General features: G+C 47.7%; 1 protein-coding gene across 1 annotated transcript in view; it reads right to left on the bottom strand.

The window, feature by feature from the left end:
• The window catches only part of PIGU (phosphatidylinositol glycan anchor biosynthesis class U), a 49,288-nt gene that overhangs the window by 7,351 nt on the left and 22,119 nt on the right, over window positions 1–19,818 (bottom strand). The window contains exons 10-11 of the mRNA XM_006266627.4: window positions 15,492–15,616; window positions 12,705–12,847 (exon numbers count right to left, since the gene is read on the bottom strand). Of these exons, the coding sequence (XP_006266689.1) occupies window positions 12,705–12,847; window positions 15,492–15,616 (268 nt within the window). The remainder of the gene's footprint in view (window positions 1–12,704; window positions 12,848–15,491; window positions 15,617–19,818) is intronic.

The raw sequence follows: 19,818 nt of genomic DNA, 5'->3' as shown, positions 1-19,818 counted from the left end.
AACAAGGAGAAATGCAAAGTGCTGCACCTAGGGAGGAAAAATGTCCAGCATACCTACTGCCTAGGAAATGACCTGCTTGGTGGCATGGCAGCGGAAAGGGATCTTGGAGTCCTAGTGGACTCCAAGATGAACATGAGTCGGCAGTGTGACAAAGTCGTCAGAAAAGCTAATGGCACTTTGCCGTGCATCAGCAGATGCATGACGAAGAGAACCAAGGAGGTGATAATTCCCCTCTATCAGGCGCTGATCAGACCGCAGTTGGAGTACTGCGTGCAATTTTGGCCACTGCACTTCAAGAGGGATGTGGATAACCTGGAGAGGGTCCAGAGAAGGGCCACTCATATGGTTAAGGGCTTGCAGGCGAAGCCCTACGAGGAGAGACTAGAGAACCTGGACCTCTTCAGCCTCCGCAAGAGAAGGTTGAGAGGTGACCTTGTGGCTGCCTATAAATTCATCACGGGGGCACAGAAGGGAATTGGTGAGGTTTTATTCACCAAGGCGCCCCCGGGGGTTACAAGAAATAATGGCCACAAGCTAGCAGAGAGCAGATTTAGACTAGACATTAGAAAGAACTTCTTCACAGTTAGAGAAGCCAAAGTCTGGAACGGGCTCCCAAGGGAGGTGGTGCTCTCCCCTACCCTGGGGGTCTTCAAGAGGAGGTTAGATAGGCATCTAGCTGGAGTCATCTGAACCCAGAACTCTTTCCTGCCTATGCAGGGGGTTGGACTCGATGATCTATTGAGGTCCCTTCCGACCCTAACATCTATGAATGTATGAATCCATGAATCTAGGTCATGGTGACTACCAGCATGCATGCACTTACCCTATCATAGGGGCGAAGCAGTTTGACTTTCAAATAGAAGGGGGATAAGTTACCTTACATTTACCACAGGTAAGAGCATGCACATAGGCTGTGGATTAACTGACACACAAGGAGTTTGCAACTTAGCTTGCTTCTGTGCCCATGCCATCTGAAACAAATGTACTCACATTTATTTCAATACGTAATTTTCAGCACATGTAAAATGCATCTGTATCATTTGCCGCACTAATGAACACAGGCTCAAAACATACATCTTCATTTTAGCCTTAAGGGTTTTGTTCAGCAGCTGCTTTAGTTCAGTGGTTCTCAAGCTTTTCAGGTTCAAGACACCCCTTGTTAGAGTCAGGGCTCCTCAGAAAATGCCACTCCTTAGGTTTCACTCATTTTCTGACGACAAAAAAGTACTAAAGCAATTTCTTCTGTAGCAAAGAACTCAGAAAGACCACAGCAGGTTAAAATGTTTTTGATGCAATGGATTCCTATTTGAATACTCCAGGTTTATCCTGGGAATCATGTGTAGGTGTCTGCACACCTAACAGTGCTAATACTGCGCGTTATTCTTAAAGTGATCGTTGGCTGAGAATCACTGCTCTAAATCCTTCCTGTTTAAAAGAAATACAAGTAAGTAGAGATTTTAAGATCCCTTATGATTCTGAGATGCATTCAGACAAGTGAGTGTCAATCATGCTGCACTGCTTGCACTAGAGCAGGCTTGTCCAATATATGACCTGTGGGCCGCCATGCGGCCCGCCAAGCCATTTCATCTGGCCGGAGCTGCCAGCAGCACCACCGTGGAGTGCAGAGCGGCGGCAGCAGGGCAGCGGCGAGGCGGGCACGGCTGGCCCGCAGGCCCCAGTCGGCAGTGAGGGGAGGGGAGCTGCTTACCCCCGCGGGGCCAGGCTCATCAGTGAGCTGGGTCCTGCCACCGCTGCCCCGAAGAAAGACAGCACCCCACAACTGCATTACAGGCAGCAATGCCAGCTCTGTTCTGTGGAGCCTGCAAGGGAAGCCTTGCACTGGGGGGAAGGGAAACCCCCACGAGACCCCACATAGCTGTGGCAGGGTCCCAGGCAGGCTCGGGGGAGTGGGTAAAACCTGAAGGGCAGCAGGAATTCACCTGCAGCCCCTCTGCCCCCAGCCCCAGCACTGCAGGCAGAGCTGACACTCTGGGCTAGGGGGGTCATCCCAGAGACCCCCAAAAGTCCCAGCCAAGGGCCCGTGCACACTGAGGAGTGGGTAAAACAACTCCGCCCCGCCCCACAGCTCACAGATCTCATACTGAGCGAGGGGGAGGGAAACCCTCCATAAGACCTCCCAGAAGCCCCCCAGACCCTGGGCAGCATGTGGATTGCAGGGTGGGCACTGCCCCCCATATCTGCTCCAGCGGTGTGGCCCATGCCACCGCCATTCTCCCAGCACCAGAGCTGGGGCTGGGACTTCAGCTGGTAACCCTGCCAGCCCCAGAGACTCCCAGCAACTTCCATAGGTGGTTTTCTTGTTGCTTTCCACCTGACTACCTCTTATGGATTTCCTGCCCCCACCCCTGCCACTTTTACTGGGGTGGTTGGGGGTGGAGGATCTCAATTATACAAGGTTGGGGTGGGGGAACTCTTGGGACACTCTTCCCTGCCTAGAAATTGCAGCTGAGAATGTAATGAGTTAGAAGACACTCGACTGATTTCTCTCTCCCCACCCCGCCAGAGTGAGGCTGTTCAGTTTGGGTCACTGGCCCACTGGATGATAAAAAGTTCATGATCTGGCCCCACATTCAAAAAGGTTGGACACCCCTGAACTAGACAATGTCAGAGGATGCTGTTCCTTGAGGTGAAGACATCAGTTTTTCTTGTAGCCTCCAACTTGCTCCGGATTCAAGTTAAAAATAAACTGATCTGTTATTGTGTTGCAAGTGTTGATGTCTGTAAGTGTTAGTTAAAGTAGTTCAAGCCCTACAGAATACATCTGTGTGCCTTAAATTAAAATACAATGGACCAAAGTACCGTGACACAAACATCAAAATAATCAAAGGGAAATTTGCTGATCCAGTCTGTGTCATCTCACCCCTACTGACATAAAAGCCTTGTCCTGCAGCTTCTGGTGTCCTGCAGCATTCCTGAAATATCCCCTCCCCACCACCAACTACTGCATGCACTCTCCTTTCATAACCTTCCTGAAAATATGCCTTTCTCCCTTGTTTAATATGTCTTATTTCTCTGCCTCTGCTCATTCTTTAAACTCTGAAAGTCTTTTCAGGATTTATATAAAAGAATCATCAGAACAAGTAATTGACTAAATGTATAATTAAATACAAAGTAACAAAAATACAAATTAAATGCAAGTGGGGATCCTCTTTTGTTAATGAACCAGCACTGGGAGGAGCCTGGGTATAAGACAGGTGAGGAGGTGCCTAAGGGCAACAGTTTTCAAAAGGACTTAGAAGTCTAAGACCCATTGGCTTTCCTGGAAGTTTGGATGCTCTGGAGATCACATTAAGTCTCTTTGGAACTTGTGAAAATGTTACCTCAGGTCTCCAAAGACCTGATTCTGCGCTGCTCATGTCTATGGGACTTTCATTATTCACGTCAGTGGGTGCAGGATCAAATCCACAGCATATACAGACTGAAGGCCAGGTAGCCCTATCCTCTGCTTTAGTTCTTAAAAAAAAAAAAATAGTAATCTTGGTTATGCTTCTTACTGGGGAAAATTCTGGACTGGACACCTAGCATTTCTAAGTGCATGTGAAAACCATTGCAGATAACTGAATGACAAAAATACACTGAACTCCACCAACCAAATCAGTAAGAAAATAATTAGAGTGGCCTTGAATTCAAAGTCTGCTGTCTTGTTGGCTGGGAAATTTATGTGCTACAGTCACAAAAAAGATTTAAGGTTTAGCAGCCTCCCGAAGTCACACCTGGACAATTCACTTCCTGTGTTTATTAATGGCATCCTTCATCCTGAAAAAAATCCCCAATCATGCTGCAAACAGAAACTCATTTGGAGATTATCTCCAGAAGGAGCACTTAATTCACCAGCAAATCAGGGCCAAGATGCAGGGTGAAACATGAAAGCTGCTCGATAGCACACAGTAGAGTTATGCAACCAGCTAGTACGGAAAGAATGTGTTGATGAAGCTATATGGTAATACAGTGAACATAATTGCCAATAATTACCCTTACTTCCAGTGGAATGTGGTCAGGGCACACGTTACCAACTCTCCCAGTACCAAGGATTCCATAAGAACGATCACAAGTGGTCAGGCCCTCAACAGCATCTGTAACACCTATCCACATGCTGATGGATTAATTTTTTGCTTGCTCAGAAAGAAGAGCATTACCATGTGCCAGATCTCCAAAAGCACTACCTGTAGCACTCATGTTTCCCAGAGAGGTCTCTCAGTCCAGTACTGATCTGTGCAGACCATTTAGAAAGGCTGAAGGGCAAAATAGTACTGCTGACTTAATTCAGAGCTCCTAAAGCCCAGTTAGTAGTGAAGTTGATGAATGATCCTATACAGTTACCTGATCCACTGAAGGGCTGCTTGGAATATAGATTCCAAATTATTTTCCTATATGCAACAGCAAAATAACTCTAGACAGCACGTGTGTGCACACATGTGCAAAATGACAGAGAAGGAGATGAAATGAGAGACTGTCTTGAAATGAGTAATTGTTTTTGTTTCACGTTTTAACAGGTACTGTGTGGGTGTGTTTTGGAACTGTACAAAGAGATCTGGACAAAAGGCAGCTTGGCCAGTGATGAGGAGCACTCTGATTGTAACACAGTATCTGATGGCCAGCATGAACAATGATCACATTGGTGCTATATTAGCTGGTTTTGAATCAGACTAGGAAAACTTGGAGGGGGGTGGCTGGGAGGGGAGTTCCTAAGAACAGGAATACAGAGGTCATAGTCAAGACTGCTTCGCGTTCCCTCCAGCAAAGCAGGGCTGATGAAAGGACACCAAGGTGGAATGTGGCAAAGGATGACCTGGTGATCAGAGCAACCCAGCAGGTTCTCGGACTTCAAGAAGAAAGAGAAGAGGGTGAGGCTAGAAGGAAGGAACAAAACGTTCAAGAAATCTGTGCAATGAGAGCGTGAAGCACGGTGACTCATGTTACTATGGCTGCTTGCAAATGCGGAAGAAAAAACCGAAACGGCACTTTATTTTAAACTTGGCGGGCTCCCACACTGAGCCCAGCACATGTTGGACCCAGCTTTCCCAACATCTGAATAGATTGGGCACTTTAGTGGGACTTTTATCCAATAGCTGATCGAATTGGGCTGAAGTGCCTGATCTATACAGATGCTGCAGAGCCAGGTCAAAATAACGCGTTTTACTGAAAGCAGCAGCATGTTTTTCCCCCACGTCTGTCAATGCCCTATGTTGCCACAGCAGGAAAGCGGGTCTTTGTAGTTCCCTCCTTCCCAACATTTTCAACAGAAAATGCTAGTTTATGACATCAATTTATAAAAACAACCAAGACAACAGACAAACCTCTAGCCACAGGTTAGGGGCACTACAGCAAATTCCTACTGCATGGGATGCTGAATGAGGATTCAAGATAATAAATGCCCCATGTGTTTACCTATCTAGATGCGGGCTATCCAACTGGTGGCTGAGGGGCACAGGTGGCCCACGAGTGGTTAATATGCAACTCCCAGGCTTCTACCCAGACACCGCTGCCCCTATTGCTCTGGCTGCAGCAGAAGCTAGGGAGATCGGGATCCCCTTCCTTCAGTTTCTTTGCATGCCCCCATCCCATGGAGCATGGTGGTGCAGACAGGGTGCCAAGGAAGGCAACAGGCTAGAGCACTCATGTGGTGTGGTGCAGTAGGGGAGTCTACAGCCAAGGAGCTGAAAGTGAAATGGGGTGCCGTGCATGCTGCAGTGGTGTGAAGGAGGGGATGGGGGACAGCCTGCAGCCTTGAAAAAGTTGGGCCAATATAGGTGTATAATACCCATTCTGACTGAATCAGCAACATCAATTTGGAGATCAATGTGCACGCACTTCTGGCATGTAGCAGAAATCATTATTAATTTGCAAGAGAATAAACATCTAACAGGAGAAGCCAATGAGCTATTAACCCTAGGAAGTGCCCTGTTATTGCCAACTCAGTGCATTCCTCCCCCCAAAAGAGAGACATACTGGCATTTCTTACAGTGAACAAGTGACTCATACACTATAAAAAGCTGAGTAAGACCAGCTTCTTTTGTGCTTTCCAGCAGCATGAAAGATGGGGTATATAAAGGAACCAACTGTTTAGAAACAAGTGCAAAATGGAAGAGTTACTCTCAATAAAACTAAACTAAAAAACAAAATGAGTTTGTAACACTTCTGTGACTTATTTTTCTTCCCCCCCCCCCTTTTTTCTTTCTTTCTTTTTTTAATATGAGGCATTTGTAGCACCAGCCATTGTTAAGGTTCCCTGACATTTTCTATTCAACAGGCCCTGTTCCTATTCAGCAGGCCTCAGGTCTCCACCATTTTCTTTTCAGTATAAAATTTCAGCCAAAAGAGTTAAGCTGTTTTCAACAATGCCACAGGTGAAAATAATACAGGCTGCAAGATATAAGGCAGCAAAGGGGAAGGGTGGGGAACAATCAGTTTATATGTGCTCAACTACAACCTTCTGAGATTCTGCACTTGCCAATTATATTCCATCTCAAGACCTTTTCTACAATGCAGATGCAAACTGCATGGGGGCTGAGTACTGGAACTCAGAGCAGGGAGGCTGTCTCTTCTGTGCTCTCCATGACCCTGCTGTAGGTGCCTTGACCTCATGGAGAAGGAGGAAGAAGTAGCCCAAATTGAATGCAGAAGGGAAGAGAAGCCTGACAACATACATATACCTGGGACTGGAGGACATGGGGGAAGGGAGAGATGGAAATGGACACTGGTTGCTGAGCTAGGGAAGACAGACTGAGTCTTGGGTGGATGGAAGGATCCATCAATTTTAAAGCCACAAAAGACAACTAACATCAGCTAGTGTGAGCTCAAAGGAGACAGGGGACCAGTGGGCTAAAGGAAAAGATTGGGACTCAGGGGAGACAGATGCGATGAGAAACCAATGTGCAGGGGGAGAATGGGCATTGGCTGGACAAAGAGGTGAGGGAAAAGATGAAGAAACAAAGAAAGCAGAGCTACTGAACAGCTACGTTGCCTCAATCTTCACACAAAAATATTAAGCTACAGCCAGAAATCTAATAGAGATTATCTAGATAAGGAAGGGGGTAAGCTGAGGGAGGAGATAAAGACAGTCAGAGAACTTTTGTTGGATCTGAATGAATTCAAGTTAGCAGGGCCGGAAGAGCTTCATCTCAGGAACTGCTAGAGGAAATCTTGGAGCCCTTAGCAATGATCTTCATGAAGCTGTGGGAGACGAGCAAGGTACCAGAGAGGACTGGAGAAGGCCAGCATCGTGGACAACTTTAAAAAAGGCAAGGAGGACCAGGGGAACTACAGACTGGTTAGCCTCACCTCAATACCTGGAAAGTTACTGAAGCATATCCTAAAGAAGGTCATTTGCAAGCATCTGGAGGAGGAAAGGCTGATTGCAAGCAGCTAGCATGGATTTATGAAAAACAGATCATGTCAAACAAACCTGATCTCCTTCTTTGACAAAATAACTACTTGAAGGGAATACTGTGGATATAGTCTATCTGGACTTCAGCAAGGCTTTTGACAAGGTCCCACACAACTTTCTCATACACAACTAGGAGAAATGTGGGCTGGACAAAACTACTTTAAGGTGGAGAGACAACTGACTCAACAGCCACAAGCAAAGGGTAATTATTAACGGGTCCACATCAGAATGGCAGGAGATTTTGAGAGGAGTCCCACACAGGTCTGTCCTGGGCCCAGCGCTGTTCAGCACATTTATTAATGATTTGGATGCTGACATAGAAAGATTCTTGAGCAAGTCCACAGACAATACAAAACTGGAAAGTACTGTGAATATGTTGGAAGATGCGAGTGCAATTTTGGAAAGATCTCAACAGATTGGAAAGTTGGTCTGGAGCTAACAGGATGAAGTTCAAAGTGGAGAAATGCAAGGTGCTACCCTACAGGAGGAATAATCAAAAACACAAATACAAAATGGGTGACACCTGGCTGGATGGCAGCACTATGGAAAAGGACTGACTCAATATGAGTCTGCAGTGTGAATGCAGTTTTGAGCTGTATGAATAGAAGCATCTAGCAAGATAGGGGACTTGGCACTGGTTAGGCCCCATCTGGAGTACTGTGTGCAGTTCTGGGCTACACATTTTAAAAAAGATATGGAAAAGTTAGAGAGGGTCCAGAGGTGAGCAACAAAGATGATCAAGGGCCTGGAAAGCAAGTCATACAAGGAGAGGCTGAAGGAGCTAGGCATGTTCAGCTTGCGGAAAAGGCCCTTCAGAGGGAACGTGATAGCAGTCTTCAAATACTTGAAGGGCTGCCATAAAGAAGGAAAGCACCTTTTCTCTCTTGCTGCCAAGAGGAGGATGCTGACCAATGGCTTGAAGTTGCAGGAAAGTTAATTTAGACTGGATATCCAGAAAAACTTGTTCACTGTTAGAACTGTGAGGCAGTGGAAGAGACTGCCTAGGGAAGTTGTGGACTCTCCATCACTGGTGGTGTTTAAGAAGAGGTTGAACACCCACTGGTTGGAAAAGATCTAGGTGTAGCTATGCCTATGTTCTACCATAGGGATTTCCCATGCTTCTGGGCTTTGGTGTTTGCCCCCATGCCCCCTCCCCCACCATCACCTTTTTTCTGCTATATGTATAAGGGTGTTTTTAAGTCTTCTCAGAGGCATTGCATGTTGGCTACGGTCAAGGCTGGGGACTTCGACTGGAATGTGCCAGTGCTCCTGCAGGGACCGAAGGCAGAAGTTCCTGGCTAGAAGGACTTGCCCCTCTGGTTCAGGTTCAGACTGATCACCATATTTGGAGTCAGGAAGGAATTTTACCTCATGGTCAGATTGGTATGGGCTTTGGGGGTTTCTGCTTTCCTCTGTAGTAGTGTGTATGGCCCTCTACCTGGGACCTCTTGAGTGTATACTGACAACATTTTAGAGAGGTAGGACATTAGCTGCTGTGGCTCCCTTGCTGTACCTGTGGCAGGTTAAGGTGTTAGGTCCGTGTTGTGTCAGGGTTGATGGTAGTCTTATGTAGAGTCCAAATTATGGCTGTATAGCAGGGACTGGAAAAATACAGCCTGGATTTAGCCTGCCAAATGATTTTATTCAGCTTGCAAGTGGGTGGTGTGGGCAGTAGCACTGGGTAGAACCTGGGTGAGCCGTGCTCAGGCTGCAGCCTCTACTGGTGGGCGGCATAGGCAGTGACCGCTGGGGACACTAGGCTTCTGCCCCTGCTACTGCCACTGGGGACACTGGGCTTCTGGGCAACCCTGCCCACCTGCATGGTACTGCGCAGCACCAACACAGGCCGGGGGCTGAGTGTGGGGCTAGACTGTACCTCTCTCAGGCACTCTGGGGGACAGTGGGTAGAAGCTGCCCCACCCACCCAGCACCATGAGGCAAGCCCTGGGCAAGCCATGCTTGGACCCCAATGGCTCTGGCCACTGCAAAATGCTGGGCAGGCAGAAATGCTGCCACCCAGCATCCCCCATGGGGCGCACTGCCCTGTCCTGCCATCAGGGCTCCTGGGAGCCGCAGGGTTGCAGTGGGGTGAGTGCATGTGTGAGTGTGCACATGTATGTGCCAGGGGATCTGATGATAGGGTAAGACAGCGTGGAGGCCTGCAGTCAAGCTCTGCCCCCTACCCCACCAGCTGCACGTGCGGTTGGCAGTGCCAGCTCCAGGTTCTGGGAAGGGGAGGGAAGGGAGGGGGGAACGGGCTGGGGCATGCTATGGCCCTAGGCAGGCTTATGCTCCTGGTCTGGCGCCAGCCCAGCCCAGCTGTGGGGAGTGTGTGCATGGCCCTCAACAGCTCACCAAAACTGTTAAGTGGCCTTCTAGCACAAATAACTGCCCACTCCTGCAAGATGGCTTGGATAAGGATGGTCCTGCTTCAGGCAGGCGGTTGGACTAGTTGACCTCTAGAGGTCCCTTCTAGCCCTACTTCTCTATGATGGAACATCTTGAAAGAGAGGCAAAGAAGGGAAACTGGAAGCCAGCAAGATCATGAAATGCAGATGTTGGAGAGAAGGGAGCCCAGTGATGGGGAGAGGGAAGAGAGAGAGACTGGATGAGGGAACAGGAGTGGGGTAACCAAGACTGATTGGACAAGGAGACTGGGAACATGGAGCTGGAAGTTCATTTGGGAAGGAGGGGACTGGAAACAACTGGGCAAGTAGATTATGGATATGAATAAAAACATTTGGGATAGGACAGAAGGGGTTAGGCTTGGCGGAATGAGCAGAAGAGTCTGCACCTATAGGAGCTGGCTGCACACAAAAGCTTGGAATAAAACCCATGCTTTGTGAGCGTCACCCCATCTGCTGCCAGTAAGCATCTGGGAAAACTAGCATCAAAATCTCACACCGAGGATGACAGCCTACTGTTGCTATTGTTTATTCCTTCAGCTCAAGCAGTAAAGTTCTGCATAGTCAGTTGAAAGGTTTCAACCTTGCTGATGGCCCTTGCTTGATGTGGGCATCAATATGATGACACATGATGGCATTGCTGTGCAGGCCGAAGGGGGAGTTTGCTTAGACATGATAACCAAAACATTACTTTCAGATAATATTGCTCAGGTTTGCAAAGTCAACACCCCAAATAAACTTTCCTGTGTATTCATAACTCAGTTCCCCTGTGCCCGTGTATTTTGAGAATATCTTTAATTAGATTGTCATATGCTATTTTTACCATAGGGTCTCAGCCTCATCCAGTATACAGGCTAGACCTGCTCTGCTTGGGCAATGAATTGGGATAGGGTCTTATGAAAACCAGGATGGGATCACATAATTAAAGATGAAGTCATAACACCAAGAGCTGGATTAAGGTCACACAGGCATCCTTATTTCTGGCACTTCCTCATGTAGTTTGCTTGACTTTGCAGCCCTAAAAATGTTCTTTTAAAGCAGCTGTTGTATGCATATCATTATTAACAAGCCAATCAAGCCAGGAGCAAATACCCCCTGTTCTAAGTTCTTAGAACCTAGAAGTGGTGGAAGTGGGGCAGCTCTGCCCTGCAAGGAAGGTCAGGATCCTAAGATCATGTACACTCCCAGAAATGCAGGTGGACTGGAGGGGATTGAGAATTACACTTCCCAAAATGGGAATTGAAATCAACTTCATGAATTTCACCTCAAAGGTAATGAAGTAGCACAGAACTGCCCTATAAAGAAAAAAGCTTGTCCTTCATTCCAAGTGATATATCTTTGCACTCTGACTTGCTATTTTATGTAGGGACAGTCAAATTACAACCCTAGTCCTTCAGGTAATCTAAAGAATCTTCCCATACTGTGCTAAGAACAAGAAACTAGCAGCAACTCATAGGATGTGAAAGGATAGCTCCCTGCCATTTCTCTCACTGGAGATCCCACTGGATCAGCTCAGCACTCAGCTACTCAGCAACTAAACAGGGAGCACAGACTGACAGATGTTTCTGGAATCCCTCCCTCAGCAGACAAATGATGACACAAGAGGTACAAACTTCTCCAGTGACTGACTCAACTGTAATTTTTCACTCCCAGTTGGAGCCATTAAGATGCCAGCATGATTAATCACCACCAAAGACCTCACTAAGTGCCACAGTCCTCCAGGATCAGCTAGTGGACGCTGGTGCTAACTCAAGCTGTACTTCTATGCTTGGGCTACTTGGTTTTAGAGATGAGCACTAATGGAGTCATGGCCCCAAGTGCTGTCTGTCACTGCTACCAAACTAGAGCACTCAGAGATGTGGATTAATAGTGCTGGCACTGAAAACAAATCCAACAGGGATTTAAAATTGCCCACCAGCAAGTAGTGCAAGCCTCAACAGTCAGATGGCAGAACAGTAGGGTCTAGTGGTCAGCAGGGAAGAAATCCAATAGGGCTTGAGGAACTCACAACAGCAATGGGGAAGGCCCAGGCAGACTAAGTAAATACAATGGAAAAGAAAGGAGGGAAAATGTTGGCAGTGATGGCAGCAACACACCTAAAGGGGCTAAAATGGCTCCAACATATCTAGCTCTCTGCCATCAGTAGGATTCATAACCTCTGGCAAATTTGCCTTCCTCCCTGGCATCTTTACTTCCCTTTACTTCGTGCCCAGTTATTCTGGTATGAATCAGCTGCAGGGCCCCATTCATGATGCCCCAACTCAAAGTGATGCATACACACTACTAGAAATTCTCTATATTTAAACATGAAAATTCAGTTCCCTTGATGTGGGGCTCAGCGAAGATCTATTGCCAGTAAACGTTAGCTTAAAGAACAATAAATTAGCAGAGGGAGCAGAAACTGTGGACAAGGATCCTGATCCTTTGAAGAACTCAGCACTTTCTATTCTACCGATGCTCATGAGAGCAAGGCATTTTGAAGACTTCAAGCTTAAGAGAAGCAAGGAAGATTATCTGGGTGATTTTGTGTACTATCTTTTATCTGTAGGACATTAACTTACTGTAAGCCATGGCTAGTTTTATTGCTCTGCCAGCTTCCATACCAAGTACCCAAGACCCTTCTTCTGCAATCAAGCAACAGACTGTATTTTACAGCAAAACTGGGCAGAATATTAAGACATGGTTTGAATAATCAGATAGGATAGTTCTACTTCTCATTCCTGTGCTCAGAACCAAGCTCTTGGCAGTGTGAAATTCAGCTGGACCAAGGAAAGTCAGGAAACTTGCTACAGTGGCAATCACCAATGTCTGCCTGCACCAGACATTAGTGATCTGACAGTCATGTAAACACAGTTCCACCCAAGTGTTGCCCATCACTTCACATTACTAACCTGCCCTACATTGAACGTCAGCGTGATGGCATAATAAAAGTTGGAATTGGCACTTCCTGCATAAATCCAGAGATGCCACAGAACCGGGAACAGAAGGGAGCAGACGATAAGCATGCAGGAAAGGATGAAGATGTTCCGGAGGACTGCAGGAAAAAAAAAGCAGATGGTTAGAACAATGGAGCTGACATGCTAACAAGCTGCTGACCTCATGCTATCTAATGAGCCATCTCAGCATGTCTACAGCACCTTCCAGCAGTACAGAGGCACTAATTAGAGGGTGCTTCTTGCTAGCAGTTTGACCTTTCAAAATGATAAACACTTGCAATAATCCTCCTATTAGGTCCTATATTAAACCAAGTGGGATTTTCCTTTAAAACCAATACACTGTGCCCATATAATCGTTGATGAATTCCCTCATTTGCAACTCCTGCCTCTACTTCCAGATTTTAAGCAAGTGCTGCTCTGACAACAGGAAAAGCAGGAGTCCTCCAAGCAGCAGCTGGGGCATAGGTCTGTCCAAAGCCCCCTTCATCTGTCCCTTTAAGAATCCACCCCAGATGATTCTCTACTGTCCAACTGTTGCAGGGAACCTCGCTTGCAAAATCAAGTATCACAAAGAAAATGGAGGGGGAACATGGGAATTGACTGCTTTGAAACAGTTGGGCCTGGGCATTACAGCAAGGTCCTTCTGCCTCAAGTCCTTTCTTCTGATTAAAGCAGGCTGTCAGGCCTGCATCTCCCCTAGCCCACCTCCACCGTAGAACCAAGCAGTTTTGAGGGGAACCCTAATAGCAGCAGCAGGCCTCAGAGTCAGTTCGGACCTTTGCCAAACTTGTAACCTAAAGAAAAACGAAGATGGAGAGTGAATGGTAGGAGGAAAAAGTGACATCATGTCTTTTAAGCAATTTCAGAATGCTGTATGAAGATGAGGCATCAAAATGGTAAACATCAGACTTCAGGATACCGCATGGGCAAAGTCTCTTGATAAACAAGTGTGCCTGGGCAAGTAAGAGTGTGGCCAGCATACGGTACAGTCTGTCTTGGTGTGTGCTAGTCTGAGGAGAACCTGACACCTCCCTGTCCAGAAGTGCTGCAACCGTTACAGATTTAAAAGCTAGAGGAGGCTTCCTTCCAGAAAGCCGTTGTAGCCTCCCCTGTTAGAGTGGTATTACAGTTCACCCAACACGCTGGTTGCTGTGCTTGCCTACAGGAGAGCCAGAATTACTGAAAGCTGCTCAAAAGTCTTCCGATTACCCTGGAACCAAAGATGCTAATGATATTGTCCTGCCACAGTACAGCCAATTCTTCCTTGTAATACGTTAAATACCATTTAATATGTTCATTCCTTGTTTAATAAAACCAATAGGATGCTACAGGATGCAAGGCCTTGAAAGAAATTAATTCCTCCTTTGATGCCATGCCAGTGTCTGCTTGGAACTACCAGATTACCTGGGGTGAACCTGGATGTCTCAGGAGTGACCCAAGAGATCAGGTCTAAACCACAGAGTTACTGGGTTGTATTATCAAAGGAGTTTTGTCCTCAACATAAGTTAATATGAACCAGTAAGACAGCTACTCTCAAAGGAGGTCAAATGCCTCATGATTCTCTGGATAGTTCTACTACAGGGACCCAGTGAAGAGCCATTTTAAATATAAACTTGATTATAAGACAGCCTTTGTTCTTTCTCTTGTTTCATGGCTTTGGGTTAGCTCTGATTTTTAACGAGTGCAAAATTGGAAATGATTTAAAAATCATTAGAGGAAAGATGAGACCAGGGAGTGAGACCTTTAAACTAAAAGTTTGGCTTGGTTATCAGAAGCCAGTAGAAACCAAAGCTAGAGATTTCTATATATCCAGCTTTGCTTAGACCCCTTATATGTAGCAGCTTATATCACTTAACTAAAAGTGGGACCATGTCTAGTTAGGAGATGGGCCGAGACAATCCAGAGTGCTGCCTGATAGGGCTGGAGTGACTGCAGAAGTCACCCTCAAACCAGTCACTCCAGGAAGCGAGGTAAATTTTCCTGGAATGTCACACTGCCAGGCTTATTAAATTCCTGCTGACATGACACACTGCAGCTACAGTCATTCTGGTGTGGTATGCCCTGCAATTTGAGTCCAGGAAGAACAGCAACAAGCTACCCTGGCAATTAAACTAAGTCTGCTGCACAAGAGCGAGGAAGGCTTCTTTTGGTCTGGTCCAGCTAGAAGCAAGAACAAAAGCTCAATCCAGTTGGTATACATTCTTACCAGGTTACTATACACACAGCAAGAGGCAGATGTGAATTATGGGGTTAGAATGCCAGTGGAGGCCCAGGTGACCTGACTGTTTTAGGAATCATGCTTAAATTACCAGAGCCTTAAACTGGAATTAGATGCACCTGAGCCTCATTCAAAAGGTGGTTGAACTGTATGTCCATAAAACAAAACTACTTTGTTCTCAGTCACCCTCTGTGCAAGGATCTCAGGGGATTTTAACAAACAAGCAACTAATCCTCATATCACCCTGTGGAGAGAAGTGAGGGAGAGTAAGTTACAACTCATATATTCCCCTTGCCCTCAAAGACACTTCATGATGCAACTTGCAGTTCAACTTCCTTTCCATCCAGCTGACCAACCCAAAAAGACAGTGCTTCTTGAAGCATATAGTTGTATTCCAGAGGCAAAGTCACAGAGTTTCATTTGATGATGCAAGTTAACGCTTAAATGCCCCACCTTGGACATGCCAACAACCATCTAGTGGAGCAAGATTGCCCATGGGGCAGAACCAAACACACAGAACTTACATCTGTAGAGGTGGCCCCAGACTGGAAGGAAAGCCATGTACAGTGCTATGTCTCCCACAGTGGGGTAGGATTTGAAGATAGAAATGATGGCGATCTGAACAAACATGAAGAAGACGGGGTGTTCCCTAGAGGGGAAAGAAACAGACAGTCACTGGATGATAGAGGCACTGAAAGAGCACCACAGGGAGCTGCTGTCACATTTGTGTCTGAAACCTGATGTAAACAAGTTGCAGGGACATGCTGACATTATCCAAGAAAAACTCCTGGAAGTTTTCGCTTTATTGTTCTGGTGTCCCCAGCAAATCTCTCAAAGTGCTCAGCTGCATGTACCAAAATGTATTTGCGTGCTATATGCACCACCATGTGGATACATACCAGAGCTGTGTGACGCTTTAGTAGCTGATTCGATTAGGAGGAGATTCAACCTGATTCGAGGACCAAATCTTCAAATCAAATCGGGAGACCAGTTAAAAGCTCTGAATCGATTTGGAAAAGCGTTGGAAAAGTTTTGGCTGCTTCAGATATTTGGCCATAGACTAAACAGGCAGCTGACACAGCTGTCTCCAACTGGTAAGTCTGTTGGGGTTGGGGGAGGGGAGCGGTGTGAGGGAGGGAGGGATTGGGGCTGGGACAAGCTGCCCAGCCAGGGCGGAGGTCATGCTACTCAGGAAGCTGGGCGGGGGATGAGGGTGCAGCAGTGCTGGAAGCAGGGGCTCTGCCGTTCTGCTGCTTGCCCAGCTGGGGCAGGCAGGCAGGATGTGGGTGCAGCTCGCTCTGGGCAAAAGGTAGCAAGCAGCAGCAGGGCATAGCCCCTGCTCCCAGCACTGCCATGCCCGCATCCTGTACTTTCTGTGCTGGCTAACAAGCGGTGGCAGGGCAGAGCCCCCGCTCCCAGTGCTGGAAGTGAGGGCTATGCCCTGCTGCCACCCAGAGCAAGCCGTGCCTGCACTGCGTTCCCCCACGCCGGCTGGGCAAGCGGCAGTAGGACAGAGCCCCCACAGCTCCCCCGCCAGGTCAGAGGCAGGCACAGCCACAGGAGCTGTGGGAGAAGCCCCCATGGCTGCCCTGCCCGGCCCAGTCTCCCAGCATTTAAAAAAGCCCTGCACTCACCAGCTCTGGCAGCAGGGATCAGGTCCTCTGAGGGCTCGTGGTAGAGCTCCCCCATGTGGCATGGGGCAGCAAAGATCGCCCTCCCACCCGCTTGGCACCCACACGGCAGCTGCCCCATGGCATGGGTAGAGCATGGCTCGGCAGGGCGCCATGTGCTGTCTAGGAGCTGGGGCAGCTCCACGTGTCAGCCAGAGCCCGGCACCACTCAGCCCCAGTGGCCCCAGCTCCCAGACAGCGCGCAGCACCCTGCCAAGCCCCCCCTCTACGCGACACTGGTCAGGCCACAGCTGGAGTACTGTGTCCAGTTCTGGGCACCCCACTTCAAGAGGGATGTGGACAACATTGAGAGGGTCCAGAGGAGGGCCACCTGCATGATCCGGGGACAGCAGGGCAGACCCTACAATGAGAGGCTACGGGACCTGAACCTGTTCAGCCTTCACAAGAGAAGGCTGAGGGGGGACCTGGTGACTGTCTATAAACTCACTAGGGGGGACCAGAAGGGGTTGGGGGAGACCTTGTTTCCCCTAGCGCCCCCTGGGATAACAAGGAATAATGGCCACAAGTTGTTGGAGAGTAGGTTTAGATTAAACATCCGTAAGAACTACTTCACAGTCAGGGAGGCTAGGATCTGGAACCAACTTCCAAGGGAAGTGGTGCTGGCTCCTACCCTGGGGGTCTTTAAGAAGCGGCTTGATGCCTACCTGACTGGGGTCAATTGAGCCCAGTTTTCCTCCTGCCCAGGTAGGGGTTCGGACTTGAAGATCTACAAGGTCTCTTCCGACCCTACTTCTATGATTCTATGAAGCCATGCTGCACCCGCGCCATGGGGCAGCTGCCATGCGGGTGCCAGGCAAGGGGTGATCCCCACTTCCCCACACTGTGCAGGCAGGCTCTGCCACAAGCGCCCAGAGGCCCCAGTCATCACTTCTGCAGCCAGTGAGTACAGGGCTTTTTTAAAATGTATTTTAAAGCTCCACACTCACCGGCTGCAGGAGTGGCAACTGGGCCTCTGGGTGCTTATGGCAGAGCCCCCCTGTGAAGCACAGGGCAGTGGGAGGCAGCAGGGATCACCCTTCCCCCCCGCCTGGCACCCACATAGCAGCTGCCCCATGGTGCAGCATGACTTGGCAGGACGTTGCGTGCTGTCGAGGAGCTGGGGCAGCTTCACCTGTCAGCCAGAGCCCAGCACCGCTCAGCCAAGTGGGGTGGGGCAATCCCTGTTGCCCCGCACCACAAGGCCTCAGAGGCCCCAGCAGCCATTGAATGTGGGGCTTTTTTAAAAAAAAAATTTTTTAAGTGCTGGGATGAGACTGAGGTTGGGCAGGGGATGGGGCTGGGCAGGGCAGCCATGGGTGCTTCTCTTGCTGCTCCCCCCACCCGGGGAGAGGCAGGCACAGCCAGAGGAGCTGTGGGAGAACCTGCAGGTGCCCAGCTGTGCCTGCCTCTCCCTGGCCAATCTGAATCACTGCCAAATCTTCTGAAGCCGATTCGGCCAAACTGATTCAGGACAGCGATCCGAAACTCCAAATCGAATTGCTGTCCTCTGAATCAGCTGAATCTGAATCAAATACTTCCCTATTCACACAGGCCTAATACATACATGCTGTATACATTTCCACAGGCAGCTCACTGTGTGTCCATTTCCTTTTGGAGCTGTTCTATGTTGTACTGATGAGAAGATCAATCAGTTCTGCTTTGCTTTTGAAAGACTTTTGCCCCAAAGTCCACTGCTTCATGCATTTACCCTGTTCTATACAACATATACCTTACAGGAAGGGAAACATGAACAGGGAATTTACTCTTACCCCACTGTAAATAAAAGCTAACCCACAGTAACTTATCCTTAATGGATGCCAGCAGTTACCACAGAGCTAGTGATGTAATGTAGATCCCTGCCCCCCATTTATCCCATGGTACCTTGTTAGTGCACCCCAAACCCCAGGCACAAGAGTCCCCTCAAGTCCAGACAGACACTGGACTGTGTTCACAGAGAATGGCAGAGTTCCTGGAATCTTTACTTTACTTTTGCACAGAAGGACTTCAAAGCTCTTGGTGTCTTACTGTCAAACTCACATTAGGATTCACCTCAAATAACAACTATTTAACCAGACCAACTTCCTTTTATGAGAAGGACACCAATATCCAAACAGCAGCTGTTTCATTCCCAGGCAGCTGTGAATAAAAATTCTACTGCAGCTATTTTGGACAATGATAAGGAAGGAACCAAGCTGCTGTAAAATAACCTGGAGAAGTCATGTTTGCTATGGGAGTCTGTTAGGAAACCTAGTCCTCAGGCCCGGCAGTGATGCTGACATCTTAGAGCCAGGAGATACAAAGGTGTTTCCTTATATTGAATCCACATGAGTGCCTGTCACCACATGCTATTTATTGCCTTTCAGACACATGGACAGGGAGAGCACAGCAAAGTTCCTCCAGAGGAGGAAGGGAACACTCACCTGCTACCTCCTCAGAAAACTGCCCATAAGGCACTGAAACAGTCTGTAAAGCTCACATGGAAGAGACAAGGATGATGCACTCTTGGGAGAGGAGGAGAATGGTGGGAAGTAAGAGAAAGAGCTCTCAAGCCTACATAGGTCTAAATCTCACAATTGAGTACCATTCTCTTCAAGGCAACGTCCTTATTCTTGTTTATATAAGGAGAAATGTAGGCACTGGGAAGGAAAATAGATTGTCCCCGATCATATAGCAGAATCAGGAATAATCCAAAGTCATGGCACCCAGTCGCTTGCTCTGATCACTGAAATCACTGCCCCCTGCAATATTATAGGTACTCCAATAATCTTGTGCATGAGAGTATTACATGAAGGGATATGCTCCACTATAAAAGCTATTTCATTACAAAAAGTAGGAACAAGTAAACAAACACATACTGACCATACAGAGCTTTTAAACATTATGAGGTACTCTTCCAACACACCAGAAGTGTAATACACTCCCGCTCCCTGCAAGGAGAGTAAAGCAGCTCTGGGAAATGTGATGGAAGGACACACCTATCTAATTTTGTTCTTCTTCACCCTCTCAGACCTGGATGTCTCACTCTGACTCACAAGGGTCTCCCTTGAACAGGTAATGGCTGGTTAGGTTTTAAATCTTGAAGCCTTTTGGTGCAGCAAATGTGTCAGGAAAAGAAAATCCAGTCCCTCAAATCCTCTATCATTCTCACTCCCACCACCAGAGACAGAATGTCAGCAAGCAT

Source organism: Alligator mississippiensis, chromosome 9, assembly GCF_030867095.1.
Source record: "Alligator mississippiensis isolate rAllMis1 chromosome 9, rAllMis1, whole genome shotgun sequence".
Taxonomy (NCBI): domain Eukaryota; kingdom Metazoa; phylum Chordata; order Crocodylia; family Alligatoridae; genus Alligator; species Alligator mississippiensis.
Note: the sequence above shows the minus strand (reverse complement) of the source record. Positions and strands in the feature narration are given on the sequence as shown.